Below are 18170 nucleotides of genomic sequence, written 5' to 3'. Positions count from 1 at the left end.
TTACCACCTGACCGCATCTCTTGACCAGGCCCCCTCCCCCAAACCACCAGACCCAGCCAGGGTCAGCTCTGCAGTTCCAGAATCGGGCCATTCTAGCATAATCCGAACCTCTCAAATTGTACATAAAAACATGTGAGGGTACCGTCCTTGGGAATGGGCTCGTAACTTTCCAGAGATCATCTAAGGGGCCAGGTCGTGTAAAAAGACTGCTCCTGGAGTCTCAGCTTTGAGATACTTTTCACTTTACTGCTTCCACTAGAGGCCTTAGTTCCTTCTCAGTTGTAGCGTGTGTTTAAAATGTTCATAAGCTCCTCTCTTGACCTAAAAGTTTCTGAGAGAATTTGCTGAGGAAGACTAGGAAATAAGTCACTGAAGAAGCTACTTCAGGCTAAACATGAAACACATAAGTGGCAAGGAGGGAAAACCCCGTCCCCGCTTTTAAAGGAGAGTGGAGGAAGCAAAGGACAGTTGTCTTCCGAGAAGAGCAGGGGACAGTAAGGGCTTCCACCTGTGGGGGAAAGCATGGCTTCTGGACCAGAAACTTCTTTCAGGGAGGAAGTGGAGGGGAGCGCTGGGGAGAGCTGAGGGAGAGAGATTGTCCCACAGGAGGCAGCCCTGGGACCCAGGATGCCATCTGCAGGAGGAACCAGCAGGACCGGGTTTCCAACTCAGATCCACCCAACTTCAGATTCTGTTTTTTTGCACTATACCACTTAGGTTCTATGTGGCCCTGAGCAAGTTACTTAACCTCTCTGGAACTTCCATTTCGTCTACAAAACGGAAGTCAGCATACTTCCCAGGTAAAGAGTGGTGTGGACTGGCAGGCAGGCCTGTAAGGTTCTGAGGAAAGCCTGGCTCAGAGTAAGTGCTAGGTAAACAGTGACAGCAGCTATTATGAAACTGCTAACTGTGGTGAGCCCACCAGGTTGCCACCAACTCCCCTGCCCTGGAGGCACACTCTCCAGCCTCAATTGGAGGCCAGACTAGACTCCTGGTCCAACAACTGCCCTGGTGCACTCTGTCTGCTCTGCCGGCTGTGCATCTGCCCAGCTTGGCCAAGGGCTCTGCTTACTTAGTTCCTCAGGCTGGTGCTGGGAGGGAGGGGCTCCCCACCCTTCCTGAGGACTACGCTGTGTCAGTGCACAGTGGGTGCATCAGTTCCTTAGGTGGGGGGAGGGAGAAAGGAAGGACAGAAGCGGGAGAGAGGGAGAGGAACGAGGGTAGGTGTCCGGAACTCTGAGATGGGGCTGCAGGCAGCATAATCTCCAACTTGGCAAATTCCAGCAGGGGCACGTGGGCGACTGGGTTCTTCCCCAGGTCCGAAGTGGCCAGACCACTCAAGGGGGTTTGGGGGGACCGCCTCACCTTTGATGATGGACTTCATGTCACACTTTGAGGAGTCGATGTTGTGTAATGCGATGAGAAGCTCTCCAGGGTTCAGGGGGGACAAGGCTGAGTTCCCTTCACCTGCAGCAGGTGGGAGTGGCGGGGAGGTGGAGGAGACAGTATGGAGGCCTAAGAGACAGGTCCAAGTCCCCCCAATTGGGGGGAGCGGCAAATGAAGACAGGCGCCCTCTGGGATTAGGGGTACAAAGGGCTAAAGTAGCGGAAGGAGGAGACTGAGAACGCAAAAGGAGGGGCCTGAATGCAACAGCAGCTAGAAAGCCATCCTTCACAACCGGAGGGCATCATCAGAGGCCTTCATTGTGCTCTCCTCCTCCCCAGCACTGGGCTCCTACTCTCATTAGGGCAACATCTAGTGTGATTCGGCTGCTCTCCCCCACACTTGCCCCAGGCTGGGCACCCATGAGGGCAGAGCTAGGACGAGCTCATCCCAGGTGCCCAGCACAGCACAGATACTGAGGGGAATTCGCTGGACAGGAAAGGCTGGGGCAGGCAACAGACTTGCAAACAGTACTTGAACTGAATGCCACAGTGGAGGAGGCTGGGGGAGATGGCAGTCTTCTGGTGGGGTTTTGAGGGTCCCAGTCACTCTTGTGTGTATGTTTTAAATCACCAAATTACATGTGGAACAGACAGCCTCCACCCTCCTTAGCTCCAGCCACTGGGGTGAGGGGTGAGGAATCTACCCTATGCCACTTGGTAGTCTTTCTAGGTTGGAAGTTTTCTTTCTTTTTGACCAGGTCAAACAAAGACCCCTCACCCACAGCTGGAGGGGTTCAGGCAAGAGCTAAGGAAGGGCAGGAGTGCAGCCCATGTTTGAGGAAGAGTAGTTGGGTCCTAGAAGGCAAGACGCTTATAGAGAGTCAGACCTCAATTCCACAATTTTGTCCCCATTGTGGATGAAACCATCATCCATGTATCACAGGAGGGTGACCTGGGAGCTCTGGGATAGACGTTGAGATGTCGCCAAGTCTGGACGGTAGCCCCAGAGAGCAAGATGAGCCCCCACCCCTTCCTCTCTAAAGATGGCATCCCTCCCCCAGCATGCCGCATCTCACCTCCAGGACCCCTTCCTCCTGCCACCTGAGGTGGGGTCTCCTGGGGGAACTGGGGCACAGGGAGCCACGGGGGAGGGATATGAGGGCCAGGGCTGAGCTGGCCTCTGGTGGGGAGGAGAGCACATCACCTACCGTGCTGGGTGCCCAGCAGGCGGTTGAAGACCTCCTTCACCACTATGGGGTTGAGTTTGATGAGCTTTGGCAGGGCCTGGATCACTTCCTTCTACAAGGACAAGGCAGGGGAGGCAGGTCAGATACACCCACCCACCTCCTCCAAACAAGCCTCCCCACTGCTCACCCTGGGGAGGTGGGGGGCAAGCTCTGGCCTCAGCAAGCCCCTTCAGTGCTTTCCTCCTCTCACTTCCTCTGGTCCCTCAAGGCTGAGCTTGCCCAACTCTCTGGGCCTGACTCAGCCCCAGCCTCATCAACCCCCATTTGAGCCCCCTGGGCCAGCGCAGTGATTCCTCCTGCAAGTGGAGGAGATGGAGGCTCACCCAAGGTCCCACAGCCTGTTAGGAACAAGACTGAGCATGGGCAGCGGATGCACATCCTCAAGGGGAGGTGCCTCCTACGCTAGGAAGAGTGCTGCTTTTGTGGTTACATTTAGGTCTCAGGACAATCTTGTGTGTATGGGGGGTGGGGGAGGCGAGGAGGGTGCATCACTGTGATACTCACTTGACAGAGGAAGAAACTGAGGCTCAGAGAGGGGAGCGGCTTGCAAAGTGGACATTGACCCAGACAAGCCCCAGAATGTGTTTACAAGCATCTGACATGGGCACCTGCCTACCTCCTCCCCACCCCTGCCCTGCCACGTCCTCGTCAGTGGGGGCATCGAGGCATCCAGCTCCATACCTTTTCCAGCCCATTGAGCACAGGGATGAGGAAGCGGACGTCGGGCAGTCGCTTGTGGTAGAGATCCCGGACCCGCTTCACCAGCTCTGGGGAGGGTGGGACTGCAGGTAGAAGCAGCAGGAGGCACAGGTGTTGGGGGTGGTGGGGTGAAGGTGAGCTCCGAGGAGGAGGAGAAATGGTGGTGGGTGTGTGGGAGGGGCAGGGAGGGGCAACTCCATTTCAGAGCAGAAGTCCTTGGCCCCTTGCTTTCTCAAGTGCATTTAGCAATACACTCTTCCACATGGAGAAACTGAGGCCCAAGGATGGGGAGAGACTCACAAGAGGGCCAAGCATCTGGGGACCCAGCAGCTCTGATCCCCAGGCCCGGGGAAGGGGAAATGGGGAAGACCTGGGCAATGGAAGAAAAGGATGAAAGGTAGGGTCCCAGGGGGCACCTTTGTCCGTGAGGCTGTGCAGACAACGTGTGACCAGTGTCTCTGCCCCCTTGGGACAGTTTTCCACCAGCAGGAGCAGCTCGGGCGAGTTCATGCCCATTCCTCGGATCTAGATGTAGAGAGAGGGATGACAGGGAAGGCCCGGGGAAGGGGCTAGGTGATGTGAGGACGATGAGGGGCCCAGGGTGAGAGCTCGGGGAGGCCCAGGTGTCAGGGGCCGGGTGGATGCTGGGACTTGGGAGTAAGCAGTGGTGACAGAGAGAGTAGATCTTAAAAGTTCTCAATAGAAAAAAATCGTTAATTCTGTGAGGTGATGGATGTAAATCAAACTTATTGTAATAATCATTTCCCCATACATACATACATCAAATCACTATGTTGTATACCTTAAACTAAGATAATGTTATATGTCAATTATATCTCAATAAAACAGGGGAAAAAAGTATTGGTGACAGCGTTCACAGAAGTGGGGGGAAGGGGAGGGAGGGTTGGGCAGAAGCATCTCCGTCTCTTCCACCCAATCTCACACAGACACAGGCTTCCTGCAGCTCCTGAGCCTTCACCCATGCTGCCCTTCTAGGCAGACCGTGCCTTCTCTCTGCCATCTCTGACTTAACCTGAGCTTTAATGCCCAACCTGTCCTTCGGTTCCTCGGTGAAGACTTTTCTGGCTTCTGTAGGCGCCCTGCCCACCCACCTCTGTGACTGCCAGGGCCCTGGCTTGGCTGCGTGCTCAGACCAGGGCTCGGACCTGCTGCTGCTTCTACAGGCTTCCCCCCAACCCACCACAAACGCCAAACACAGGGAGCAGAGAGGGCCAGGCTTCAAGGGTTCATGCCTTCCTCTGCCCCATAAATCTTTACAATTCCAAGTGGAACTGCCAGTCTTTGCCCTCGAAGAGCTCAGAGTCTGGTGGGCTCACCTTGAGAATGGGGAGAAGAATCTGCTTCTTCCTCACACCGAGCCTATTACCCCCACATTACAGGTAAAGACACTGTTGAATCTGGGGGGTGGGTATGTGGGAATTAATGTACCACACTTTCTCCTTTTGTTTATGTTGGAAATTCTCAGTAATAAAATGTCAGCGACAGAAATACGAAAAAGTAGTTTCAAACCCAGCTACAAATCGGAATGGCAGACGTTCTGAATTTTAGGGGCCAGTCTGTAACTGAGATGCTTCTCTTGTGGGTGACCCTGGGGTTCCAGAGAGGAGCAGGAGGGACTTAGGCAATGACAACTAAAGATTCCTGTCAGCAAGGCAGGGGAAGGACAGCTCATAAATGATAACAGTGACACAGATGTTTACATGCATGAGGTCACGGAATCCCTCCAACAAGCTTGGGGGACTGAATTATCTTCCCCGTTTTTACTGAAGGCTGCAAGTTTACGCAGTGAGAAAGTGAGAGGCGGAATGTGAACCTAGGTCCATCCAACTCTAGGCTCTTAACTGCGGGGTTACCCTGCTGTCTTCTCAGGAGCAGATGGAACTGCTACCCGCAGTAGCAGTGGACTACCCGCAAGTGACACAGCTGCTCAGCCTGGGGTGACAACCCTTAGTGCTCAGCACACACAAGGAGAATATACCAGGGGAAGGGCTGGAGTTGGGGACTGAGCCCCACCCATGGGTGGGCAGAGCCTGGTGGGCTCAGGGGCCTCACCGGCTGTTCGATGACCCTCAGCACTGTCCTCTTGATGTCAGCGATGGCCTCAGTGTACACGGCTGCCAGCTCATGGATCAGCTTGTGGTTCTGAGGCAGGAGGGCCAGGTAGAGGTACAAACACTGCTTTACTGTCTCCTCAGTCCAGGGCGCTGCCACCTCTAATAGGGCAGGGGGTGAAGATCAGGGCGGCCCCACTCCCCTCCCACCCCCAGCATCTGGCTCTTCTTGGGGGACAGGCACATAAGGGAGCGGGCCTGGGAAGCAAATTGTTTGGGCAGGAAGCCAATCATCTGGGAAATGGGGTGGAACCAGGACTGCTCCCCTTTCAGAAGTCTCTGCACTAAATTCCCATCTGGTCTCCTCTGACCACCAATCCACAAGGCGGTGAGAGAGATCTTTCCAAGTTCTGACCCTGTCCCTCCCCTGCTCAGTGCTCCCATGACTGTCCTATGCCCTCAGGATAAACCCCCAGCTCCTCACCTTGCTCCACCTGCCAGGTCCTGTTCAGGGTGGCCTTGCCTCTGGGGTTGTGTGCTCTGGTTACACCCTACTTTTGACAGTCCCCCAGGGCCCCCACTTTGGAGCCTTTGCACGTGCTGCTCTGATGCCTAGAACACTGCTGCCCAACTCCTCTTTCTGTACCTCCTCCTCTGGGTCTCACATAGCCAGTACCTCTCCTGGGAAGCCTTCCTGGCACCCAGGCTGCACCAGGGCTCCTGTGCTCCTCGAAGGCCCTGTGCTTCCTGCCACAGCCTGAACCTTCCAATTTAATGGTCCCTTCCCCTGGGGCCCGGGTCTCCCTGTCTGCAATTCTGGAGGACCCAGAGCTTTGCTGAGGAAATTGGCCTGCGATGATCCGGCCTGGCCTTTCCTGGAGCCCCATCAGTGTCTAGCTCTCCTTGTCCTCGGCTTTCAGCCCAGCTGTCTCCTCCTTCAGGATGCTCTCCCTGACCCCTCACGCTGGGTCAGGCGCTCCCTCTGGGCTTCCACAGACTCCTAGTTTCGCCACCTGAGGCCTGCTCGTTCTGGTTATTACTGTCTGGCTGTCTTCTCTAGCAGGCTGGGAAGGGCTCAGCTTAGATCCAGCTCTGTCCCCAAGACCCAGCCCAGAGCCTGAGACACAGCGGGTGCTCAATACACCTCTGAAGAACCTGCACCAAACCTGTGTCCTTGTCGGCTCCAAAGAGCACAGACGGTGGGTTGGGGTGGACCAAGAGCTGTAGGTAGTTGAGGGCAAACTTCTCCACATACTCTCGTAGCTGTTCCTTCTCGTACATGCGCTTGATGAATAGCAAGGCCTGGGAACGCACCTGAGGAGAGAGTGGGGGAAGATGGTGGAGGGGAAGACAGTTGTTCTGAGCTTGGCAGCACCAGTGTGAAAACAAGCTGAAGTCTGAGAGAGGCCCAGCTGGGCTGACTTACCTGTGCCCAAGACTGGTCACCGGCTTGGAAGAGAGGTTTCCTGGCCAACCTCAGGGCCCTGCACCACCTCACCATCTACCTGCCCAGCCCCACCTCTTATCGTTCTTGCCTTGCTTGCTTTACTCCAACCAGAAGTTTTCCCCAGTTCCTCAAAAGTAACAGCGTTCTCCCTGGCTTTGAGACCTGGCACAAAAGATTCCCACTGCCTGGCGTGCCTGTCACTGGCTGTATCCTATTTCACTCAGACATCCCCTGCTAGGAGCCATGAGGACAGGGCCTGGTCTGGGGCAGTGATTTGTCCCCAAAAGCACCACAGGGCTGAGCCAGGGTGTACAGTGAGGGTCTGCTGAATGAATGGACACAAGACATCAGAAAGGAGCTGGCAGGAGGCTGGAGCAGGGTGCACCAAGGGCCCTCTCAATCACACACATGCACACATGCTGTTCCCTCCGTCCAGGGAACACCCGTCGACTAATATTTCAGGTCTTGGCTCACACGACCCCTCCTCCAGAAGCCTTCCTTAGACCACCTCCCTTCCTCAGCCTCCAGGGTTCCGCCACCGCACACCCTACTCCACTCCTGGCACTGAACACACTGTGTGGGCCACAATGGCTCCCCTCCTGGTCAGCGCTCCCCCAGGTTCCAGCACACCACCAGGCCTTGAGAGGGGCGCACCAACACGGGTGGAATAAGAGCAAAAATGGGACTGTCCTTCCTGGGAGGCGGTGAGTGTATATGTGTGTATATTCTAAGCAGCCTCATGCCATCGTAAATGGAAAAACCACCACCACCACCAAAAAATTGTTGTAAGAAGGACATTAGGCCCAGAAACTTTCAGGGGAATGTGGAAAAGACTGGGCTGGTAACTTGGGACAGAGGAAGGACTGAGTGTAACCCAGCAAAGGGCGACGGGGGATCACCTTGTCCTTCTCATGGGAGCTGAGGTCTAGCAGAACATGCAGGTACTGGAACTGGCGGGACGGGCGCTTGAAGATCAGGTCTCGAAGAGTGGACATGCCCAGGTAGGTGCGACTCTGCAGCAGGAAGGAAGGGAACCAGAGCTGAAGGCACCCGCGGTGTGCCTTTAGGGTGTCTCCCTTGCTTCAGTCAGATCTGGTCCTAGACAAAAGCTACTGGTCCCTCACAGAACCCCCCGCCACAGGCTGCAACAAGTCGGGCTCCTGCCCGCACCACAATGTTGGGGATGCAGGCAGATCTGCCGTCCATCCTCACCTCATCCTCACAGTACTTGCGAATCACCTCCAGGGCACTCTCAGTGATCAGCGGCGCCTCCAGTACAACCTTGGTGAAGATCCTTCCAGAGAGGGAGGGACAGTGAACGGCTGCAGAGAAGGGGCCCCCTGGTTTCCCTGTCCTGCTGATCGCAGCTCACAGCTGGCAGGGCCCCCCGCCTCACAGAGAGCTCGCTCAACCCCCTGGGTACAAGCTTTGGAGGCAACAGAGCAGGGTTCAAACGCTGCCAGGTGGGTGTCTTGGGCAGAGACTGCCTCTCTGAAACTCAGTTTCTCCCCTCTGTCAGATGGGGATTTCTAGCTGCGGGCTGAGAAGGCCGTTTAATACAGCAATGGGAGGGAATGATGGGGGCTGGAAAGGGTGTTGCTATTTTAGACGTGATTTTAGACGAAAGGCTGCTTTGAGATGAAACTTTAGTCAATGCTGGCAGATGAGGAAGAGCCAGCCATGCAAGGAGTAGGGGGACAGCATTCCAGGTAGAGAGAACAGTAAGTGCCAAGCCCTGAACTCATCATGTTTGAGGAACAGAAGACTGAAGGCCAGCCAGTGCGGCTAAAGATTGGGGGCAGGGAAAAGCAGAGAGGTAAGAAAGGAGGCTAAAGAAGTTGGTAGGGATTGGATTACACAAGGTCTCATAAAACATAGTAAGAAAGTTGCATTTTATCTGGAGGACAACTGAAGGTTTTTAGTGGGGAATAACAACACGGTATTTACATTATAAAATGTCACCTGCGCTGCTGTGTGGAGAATGGATAAATTGGAGGTCAAGGACAAGGAGGAAGCCACAGAACTGATTCAGGCAAGAGATGGGGATGGTGAGAAGTCAACCCCCAGAACAAGACTCTGAAACAGGCACTGTTATTTATTCTATATTATATGAGAAAACGGAGGCCCAGAACTGAGTGACACAGGTCAGTCAGAGCAAGCAGCAGAGCTGGGAAACAAGCCCAGGGCACGTGACCCAGAGCCTACAGTGAGGTAACATTGTCTGCGTGTGGGGAGAGTGGGGAGAGAAGGGGGACTTGGGATGGGCGCATGGAGGATTGACTCGGGTGCCGACGAAGACAGAAGTGGTCAGAAACTAGAAAGAAAAGGCAGGACACAGGTGGGGGGACTCTTGGGGACAGGAGGGTGCAGGGCCATCCCCCTCACCCATCCTTCTGGTCTGGCTTCTCCTGAAGGCCGGAGAGCAGGCGGATGAGGCAGTCCTCATACTTGTCCAGGGTGCCCGCGGCACCAGCTGCTAGGTAGGTGTTGTACTCCTGGTAGAGCCAGGCAAAGGCCAGGTCCAGGCGGGCCCGCACATCTTCCAGGATGAAGGACAGGACCTCGGCCTTCAGGCCCGAGTCGAACTGAGTCACCAGGCTGGCCAGGATCTTTATGCGCACCTGACGCGAGCAAGGGTCTGTGTTGGCGCGGGGGTGGGCAATCCCAGGCACCCCACGATGGTGCCCTGCAACTACTCCCGCCCAGCCTCAGGGACCCCCAGCGCAGACCCGGTGTTAAGTGAGGAAGGAAAGGTGAAGAACCTTATTCTCGGTAGGTCTCATTTGTATGGAAGAAAAAAAAATGAAAAGGGAGAAAAAAAGTAATCATCACGGAATAAAACTAGAAGTAATCGCTAAAATTTCTAGGAGTAATATCTAAATTGTAAATATATGAAATTACAAATATCTAAAATATATCTAAATATCTAAAATGTATCTAAAATATAAATATCTAAATTTCTAGGAGTAGTATCTACATACTTAGGTACACAGAAAAAGATCTTGAAGGATTCCCTTCATTTGTACATTGGTCGCCTCTGTGGAGGGGATGGCATGCAGTGCGGGCCAAAGGAGACTTACAGGCCCTCTGTGGCCTGGAAATATTTTTTTAACAGAGAGAATACGTTCATATACTATTTGATTAATTAAAAATAAACTTCAAAAAAATAGGGAAAAAGTCGCTCGACTGAGGTTACAATCCCAGGAAGTGGCAGAATCAGGATTTAAAGCAGGTGTGTGAGTGTTTCTGAAGCTAACGAACAAGAACACTGTCAATCACAAGGCAGAAAGAGCATCATGGCAGCCCGCACTCGCAGGGCTCTTCCTTGCAGCCGCCCTGTGCTGAGTGAGAGCGCATGCGTGTCCACACGTTTCCTCCTCCTTGTCACTTGTGTGGAGCTGCTATCTCTTCGTTTTATGGGACGACAGAGTAAGGCTTGGAGAAGTGGCCAGTGAACGGCAGAGCTGGAATCTGGAGCCAGGGAGGTTGACCCCGGGGCCTGTCTCTCTGCTGGGATGTGAGGTAGACTCTTGGGGAGAGGGACTGGAAGGATGGGCTGGGGGGTACAGAGGCACACCTGGGCTGCCCCGCTGCAGGCCACGGCCTTCTCAGCCCGCAGGATCCGCTTCACAGCGCCCAGCTTCATGGCCTCAACCTGGGCGTCGGTCAGGGGCTTCAGCACATCACTCAGACGGAAGATTTTCTTGCGCCCGCCGGCGCCTGCCAGCCTACATGGGAGAGTAGGGACAGGGACACGGTGACTCGGAACACCCTTTCTGGAGCCCAGGCCCACCCTAGGCCATACATACAAAGACACCCCCCACACTGTCTCTCCAGCTCCCCTGTGACTCTGAGGCACGGCAGGGCGCAGGGTAATGGGAAGGAAGAGGATGCTATTTCGGTTTTGTAAACAGCATCTCAGGGAAGGCCTCTATAAGGAGCAAGCAACGTGTGACTGGAGATCTGAGTGAAGCGAGGGAATAAGATCCACAAATATCTGGAGGATGAGCTTTCCAGGCAGAGGGAACAGGAGGTGCAAAGGCCTTCAAGTGGGAACCTGCTTGGCTGTTCAAGAAATACCAAGAGGTTGGTGTGACTGGAGGAGGGAGGAAGGGGAATGGAGAGCTCGGAGGGGCAGCATATCAGGCAGGGCCTTGTTAGCAAGCCTTGGCTGGGGACAGGGCAGGGACTGGCTGGATTCTGTGGTCTTTCAGGCAGGTAATGATGAGGACAATGACGGCAGCAACCAGCAGCTCTCCCTACGCGCTAGGATCACGCTCAGCGCTTTCTACATCATGATCCCTGTCCCCCCCAAGAGTTATCTGATTTAATCATCTAACCATCACTGTGAACTTGTTTAGTTCTCCTTCATCCTTAGAGAGAGATACTATCATCCCATCCCAATTTTAGACATAAGTAAGGGGTGTTTTTTCTAAAAGAAAACAACAGCTAAGCCTTAGTGGTTAGGGCATTGACTCTGGAATCAGACAGACCCTCATCCAGACCGATCTCTGTTTATCTGTCTTTGTCTGTCACACACACACCAAGAACCAGGCCTCTAGTCCTGCACCAGCACCTGCAAGGGGACTCACCGGGGCTGCGTGACGGGGATGATGGGCTCTGGCCTCCTCTTGGCCTGGGGCGCTTCCTCCTCCAGAGTGGACATGGAGCTCAGGGAGCCCACTACCGAGATGGCCTGACCCTGAGCTGACAGGCGCCGCTTGATCAGGACACTCTCAGGCTTCACCACCTTCTCCTCCTTGGGCTCCTCCTTGCACTGTTTGGTCTGCTCCACGCCTGAGGGGGAGGCAGCAAACGGGCTCTTGGCATGTCAGACCCACCCGCTCCCACCCAAGGACCTCCTGTGAGACAGGTTCTACTCTAAGCCTTGTACACACAAAACTCATTTAAATCTGCAAAATGCCTTTCTGGAGCAGGTACCTTCTTCATCCCCATTTTGCAATACAACAACGGAGACTCAAACTAGAAATGTCCACTCACTGCCGGTGGGAGTAGTAAATGGTATTGCCACTTTGGAAAGCTGATGAGCAGTTTCGAATAGCACTGAACATACCCAAACTCACGACTCAACAATTCCACTCCTTGGTATAAACTCAAGATAAATGAGGGCACATGTGCATCAAAACACCTATACACAAATGTTCGCAGCAGCTTTATTCACAATGGCCAAGAACTATAAACAATCCACAGGTCCATCAACAGAGGAGTGTGGATAAACCAACAGTGGCCTATTCACATAATGAAGACTACTGAGCAATAAAAAATAAACTCTTGGTTCACACAGCAACATGGATGAACCTCAAAAACTTATGCTGCTGGGACCTCCCTGGTGGCGCAGTGGTTAAGAGTCCGCCTGCCAATGCAGGGGACACGGGTTCGATCCCTCATCCGGGAAGATCCTACATGCCACGGAGCAACTAAGCCTGTGCGCCACAACTACTGAGCCTGCGCTCTAGAGCCCGCAAGCCACAACTACTGAAGCCCGTGCGCCTACAGCCCGTGCTCTGTAACAAGAGAAGCCACCGCAGAGCAACAAAGACCCAACACAGCCATAAATAAATAAATAAATAAATTTATAAACAAAACAAAACCTTATGCTGAGCAAAATAAAATAAGCCAGACTCTATGATTCCATTTATAAGAAGTTCAAAACTAGAAAAAACGAATCTGTGGAGACAGAAGTCAGCACAGTGGTTGTCTCTGGACAGGGGATGCTTTGAGTGTCGACTGGAAAGGAGCAAGAAAGAATTTTCCAGAGTGCTGGTAACAGTCCTTCTCCATCTGGGTGATGGCTACACTGGTGTGTTCACTTTGTGAAAACTCACTAAAGTGTATACTTAAGAGCTGTGTGTTTCACTGTACATAATTTATACCTCAATAGTATTATTAAAATGGGAAACCACCTGGGGCTCAGAGAGGTTAAGTAACTTGACCAAAGACACACAGCTATTATGTGGCTGAGGTAGTCTCGTTCAACTCAGACCTCAAACCCAGGTCTGCTGGATTTCAAAGCCCAGGGCCTGAAACTATTGAGTGGTCACTGTATCTATGGGACCTGTAACTATTTACACCTAAGATAGCATGATTTTCCATTTGCAGCACTACAAAGAGGTGCTCTTCCACTAAGGAGAACCCAGTGGCCACAGTGCCAACCCCTGGCCCTGGTCAGCTCCATGTGACACTCACCTGGCCCCAGTCCTGCGGCCGTCATCTGTGTGGCCATGAGCCGAGCCAGGTGCTTGATTTGGGCTTCAGTGCCTGCTGACTCCACTGGGGTGTAGATGGCTTGGAAGGAGGCGGGCATGGCCTCAGGCAGGTACACCATGCTGATGAGGACCTGCAAGATGCCCAGGAAAAGGAACCTTCCCTTACTTATTGACTCAACAAACATTCGTTCCACACCCAGGCCAATGCTGGCGAAATGGCAGTGACTAGGACAGACCTGGGCCTGCTCTCATGGAGCGCAGATTCTTGCACAAGTCAGAGAGAAAACGAGTACCGATGCAGTGTGGTGCACGAGAGAAGAAGTAAAGGGTGCCACGGGACACAGTAAAGGGTGCCAGGGATGGCTTTGGCTCCCCAGGGCAGTGGCACATAGGCTGAGAATTGAGAGAAGGGCCAGAATCAGAGTGACACAGAGTGAAGTCTTGCAAGCGAGGGGTTGGGGGGTAATATATTCCAAGTACAGGAAGGCTAAGAGGCAGCAGAGCTGGTACCCTGCCTAGTGAGCGGAAGGAGGTTCAGTGACACAGTATAATATGAACCAGAAATTGACTTAAAAAAAAAAAAAATCAGTATCCTAATAGAGCACATCCATGTCTGTCAGGAATTGGTAACAAAAGATAATCTCAAACTCCCTACAGGCTTGGAAGTTTAAATGCATGCTCTTAAATAATAATAGCACAGAAAGATAATGAAATAACTACAAATCAAAATGTGTAAGATACAGCTACAAGGGTACTTAGATGGAAAATCAGATCCTTAAATGCTTACACTGGAAAAGAAAACTGAAAACTAATAAGCCAAGCATTTAACCTTGGGGAAAAACATTCACAGAAAGTAACATGAAAGAAATACAGACAGCAGAAATAAAACGGAAAAGGTTACAAAAGATTATCAACAAAACTTAACAGCCAGTCCTTTGAAATGACTGAAACCAACCGAATCTACAGCAAGAATAAACAAAAAAAGAGGAAGGACACAGTATTAGGGACAAAAAAGTGGTACATTACTACAGAGACAGCAGGTATTATAAAAATAAAAGAATCTTATGAACTTCATGCTGATAATTTGAAAAAGACAATTTCCCGGAGTGTGACAGGGATAGATAAGGTACAACAAGTTAATGGAAGCCAAATCAGACAGGGTCTAAGGCAAGTTGAATTTAAGTTTTATCTGGAAGGAAACAAAGCTTTGGCAGGGATCTGAGCAGGGGAGCATCATGACTTGTACTTTACAAACATGCCTCTGCCTGCCACAGGGAGAGTGGAAGGCAGAGCCAGGGAACAAGCAGGTAGTTCTCTGTGTGAAAACGGTGGGGCCTGGAGAGGGCATGGGCCATGGGGAATGGAGAAGAGGGGAAAAACTCGGCCTGAGGGGGAGGCAAAGAGTTTAACTCCCAAGTTTCTGGTGTGGGGACGAGAGGCATGTGTGCCAAGAACACAGGAGGGGCCATGGGCCTGTAGAAGAGTCGGGGGAGAAATTTCACAAGTTTAGTTTTGAAATGTTAAGTCTGAGGTGCCTGTGAAACACCCAAGGAGAGAAAGATGCAGGAGGTGGCCGCATATCCAGGCCCAGAGCTCACCAAAGAGATCTGAGCTGGAGAGAAAACTCCTCGCCACCCCAATCACCCAACAACTAAGCCCCTTGGAGGCTCTAGGCAGAGAGAAGGGAAAGCTGATGGTGACTGCTGTTGAGCATGGGAAGAGGTATTTATTCTCCATGAGCACCCAACAGAAAGGTCTCGGTGCTGCTACAGCCAGAGGACTGATGTGAGACACCCCACCACTCCAGCTCCCCTCATCAACTCAAACCAGTGGTTCTTTCACTTTGAAGCAGGTCATCTTTGAAAATCCAAAGAAAACACTGGTCATCCCACCCCACCGATGCCAATCCTACACCACTTAGCAAACAAGTCATGGGGTTCACTCTCCAGTTAACAGACCCTCCTTGCAAAGGAGAGGAGAGAGAGTGCGAGTGCGTGGGTCTAGATGGAGACTCAGAAAACCCAAAGGGGGATGGCGGGGGCAGTGACAAGTAACCTCCTGAAGGAGTAAACATCATGCAAGAAGAGGTCCATCCAAAGCGAGGAAGGCCCACTGGACCACACCCTCCCCACACTGAAAACAGAAAAGTGTTTCAGGTCTGATGTCATCTGGAAAGGGTGGGCAGCGTGGAGCGGAGGGGCAGAGAAAAGACTAGAGACCCTTCCTCCCTGCCTGGTGGGAAATGGCCCCCACCCATCCTCACCAGATTGGCCACATTGTCAGGTGTCAGCAGAGGCTGTAGGAACTCGGCTGTGATATCTGTGTCTGACTGGCCTGAGATCTGGGCTGAGGCCTTCGAGGTCGCTGAGGGGCCTGGCTCCAAGTCCTTGTCCTCGTCGTCTTCCCCCAGGTTGGGCTCTGGGATAGAGAAGGAGAAAAGATGATGGCTCTAGAGAGGGCAGCAGCCCTCCCCTCCTCCCAGGCACCCCCAGTGGTCCCTGCTCCCAGGCAGCCTCAGCAAATAGAAGCAGTGCAGCAGATGAAGACCTCTGTGCCATATGACCCTGGGGAACTACCTGCCTCTCTCTAGGCCTCAGTTCTCTTCATCTGGGAAATGGGAATAAGCCATACCAGCCTGGCTGATCAAACTAAGCTCCAAAAGACAAAAAGGTTAAGTAATAAGTTCACAGAGCTTTACTGTTTAAAAACACCTAAGTTTGAAACAGTGCTCAACCTCACCAGGAATCAGGAAAATGTAAAAACATCCTAATAAGACAGTGAATTTGCCTATACGATTGACAAAAAATAAAAAGGTTAGTAGTGACAGTTGTTAATAGGGGTGTGAACTGTGGAAACGTAAACTGGTATCGCCTTTTGGAAGGGCAGTTTGATAGTAGGTCAATATTTTAAATGTGCACACCTCTTCAACACAGCAATTCCACTTTTAAATATCTACCCTAAAAACTTACAGATATAGCTAAGGTAAGATGTACAGAGAATTCACTGCAACACTGACTGTACAGAGATATGGCATACAGCTTCTATCAATAACAGGCTGGCTGACTACAAGCACAGCAGTTCTAGCTCAAGGGAAAAAACTAACGTGAACCTTAGAGAAAAGGCTTTGTGTGCAAAGACGTTCCTTGAAGCTGTATTTATAAGAGTGGAAAAGCTGGAATGTTCAATAGAGTAATGATTTAAGTAGATTAAGGCAAAAATATGATGATATGTTATGCAGTCTCTTCAAGTTTGTGACACATGTAACAAAGAGTTGATACCCTGCATTAACTAAGGGCACATACAATTCAGTTACAAAAGGCTGACCAACACAATAGAACGGGCACTTCACAGAAATACAAGTAGCTAATAAATGTAAAACCACATGCAGCCTGACTCCAACATATGCAAAAAAGCAAGCTGAGACCTAGGATACCATTTCTACCCAGAGAGTTAACAAATGTCCAGGGCTGGTAAGAACGGGTTAACTGGCACTCGCACACTGCTGGGGTGGTATACGCTGGTGCGATTTTTTGAAAAACTGCTATCAAGAATTTAGGGACCTCCCTGGCAGGCCAGTGGTTAGGACTCTGAGCTTCCACTGCAGGGGACATGGGTTCGATCCCCGGTCGGGCAACTGGGATCCCGCATGCCTCACATTGCGGCCAAAAAAAAAAAGAATTTAAATGCACCCAGCAGTAATGGACACATCCACGGCTCAGATCTTGGTTTCTGAAACTATTCCCTACTTAAAAGAAACCAGAAAAAAAAAAAAAGAAAGAAAGAAAAGGAAAGAAACCAGGGCTCCTTAGAGAAATGGCTGATTGAAGGCTGGGGTAAGGAAAGTACATGATGAGTCTAGAACACCTTGTTATGCCAGAAAGTAAGAAATGCTCAAAAGAACTTACAGGACACATTAAAGGGACATGGAGCCAGCTCAAAGGCTCCTGCTACTAAATATAAGGCAATTTGAGTAACAAAATGAATAACAACAATAATGGATTACAACCCAGAGAATAAATAAGAATCCAGAAGTCCACACTAATAATAAAGTAGGAAGAAGAAAAGAAAGCTCTTCCTTATAGGAAAATGCCAAGTAATAAATGTAGAAAGAAACCTTTTTATAACCATTACAGTAATAACAGATGCAGGCAACAATCATTAATGGATGCCAAAACCACACAAAGTTTGATAGCAGAACTAGTATTTTACATAGTTTTAAGTATCTCTTCTCAGCTTATTATTTACAAAGGGAAAAAGGGTACTTTACACTAGAGAAACCCGGCGGTCATCACTTCGACCAAGAGATCAAATTCCCATCACCAATGATGAGACAAACTGACATCATGTGCCTCCTCACAACACACAGAGGAGGTCGGGGCATCACTTCTGCAGTGTTCGTGCCAAAAGTGCAGAACCTGAATCCTATCAGGAGGCAAGAGCAGACAAACCCAAGAGGAGGGACATTCTACCAAACAGCTGCCCTGGACTCTTCACAACGTCAAGGTCATGAAACAGAAGAAGGCTGAGGAAATGATTTGGGAGACTCAAGGCATGTGACAAGTAAATGGAATGTGTGATCCCCACCTTGTGAAGGGTACACAGGAGTGTTTGGTATTATTCTTGTAACTTATCTGCAGGTTCGAAATTATTTCAAAATGAAAAGTTTAAAGTAATAGAAAAATAAAATTGGTTGGCAAAAAATAAATGTATAAGCTCTCTGCCCCATCAATCCCACTACTGGGAACTTGTCTCATGACTTGACACGCATGCAAGACTGTGCACTACAGCAATCTTCATACTTTATAAAACTGGGCACAAATGAAATGTCCACCAACTGGGGGACTGGTTAAAGTGGTCCATGTACCCTATAGACTATTATGCCACCATTACAAGGATGCAGCAGATCTCCATGTGCACATAAAGAAACAACTCCAAGATAATTCCTAAACATATAAGGTACAGAACGCTCTGCCTTGTGTGCTTAATTAGGGGGAGAAAAATAGATCCCTACCTCACTCCTTATATCAAAATAAGTTATTTTTCAAAGTGAAAAAAAAAACGAAAACAAAACTTGATTCTTTTTTTTTTGGCT

General features: G+C 51.0%; 1 protein-coding gene across 1 annotated transcript in view; it reads right to left on the bottom strand.

The window, feature by feature from the left end:
* The window catches only part of SYMPK (symplekin scaffold protein), a 35820-nt gene that overhangs the window by 4888 nt on the left and 12762 nt on the right, over window positions 1-18170 (bottom strand). Inside the window, exons 10-22 of the mRNA XM_060000691.1 lie at window positions 15342-15496; window positions 13059-13209; window positions 11444-11648; window positions 10429-10579; window positions 9237-9472; window positions 8064-8145; window positions 7751-7864; window positions 6571-6718; window positions 5406-5566; window positions 3749-3857; window positions 3315-3415; window positions 2595-2685; window positions 1366-1467 (exon numbers count right to left, since the gene is read on the bottom strand). Of these exons, the coding sequence (XP_059856674.1) occupies window positions 1366-1467; window positions 2595-2685; window positions 3315-3415; window positions 3749-3857; window positions 5406-5566; window positions 6571-6718; window positions 7751-7864; window positions 8064-8145; window positions 9237-9472; window positions 10429-10579; window positions 11444-11648; window positions 13059-13209; window positions 15342-15496 (1806 nt within the window). The remainder of the gene's footprint in view (window positions 1-1365; window positions 1468-2594; window positions 2686-3314; window positions 3416-3748; window positions 3858-5405; window positions 5567-6570; window positions 6719-7750; window positions 7865-8063; window positions 8146-9236; window positions 9473-10428; window positions 10580-11443; window positions 11649-13058; window positions 13210-15341; window positions 15497-18170) is intronic.

This window comes from Delphinus delphis, chromosome 20, assembly GCF_949987515.2.
Source record: "Delphinus delphis chromosome 20, mDelDel1.2, whole genome shotgun sequence".
Lineage (NCBI taxonomy): Eukaryota > Metazoa > Chordata > Mammalia > Artiodactyla > Delphinidae > Delphinus > Delphinus delphis.
The sequence above is the reverse complement of the archived record's forward strand: the minus strand, read 5'-3'. Positions and strand labels throughout refer to the sequence as shown.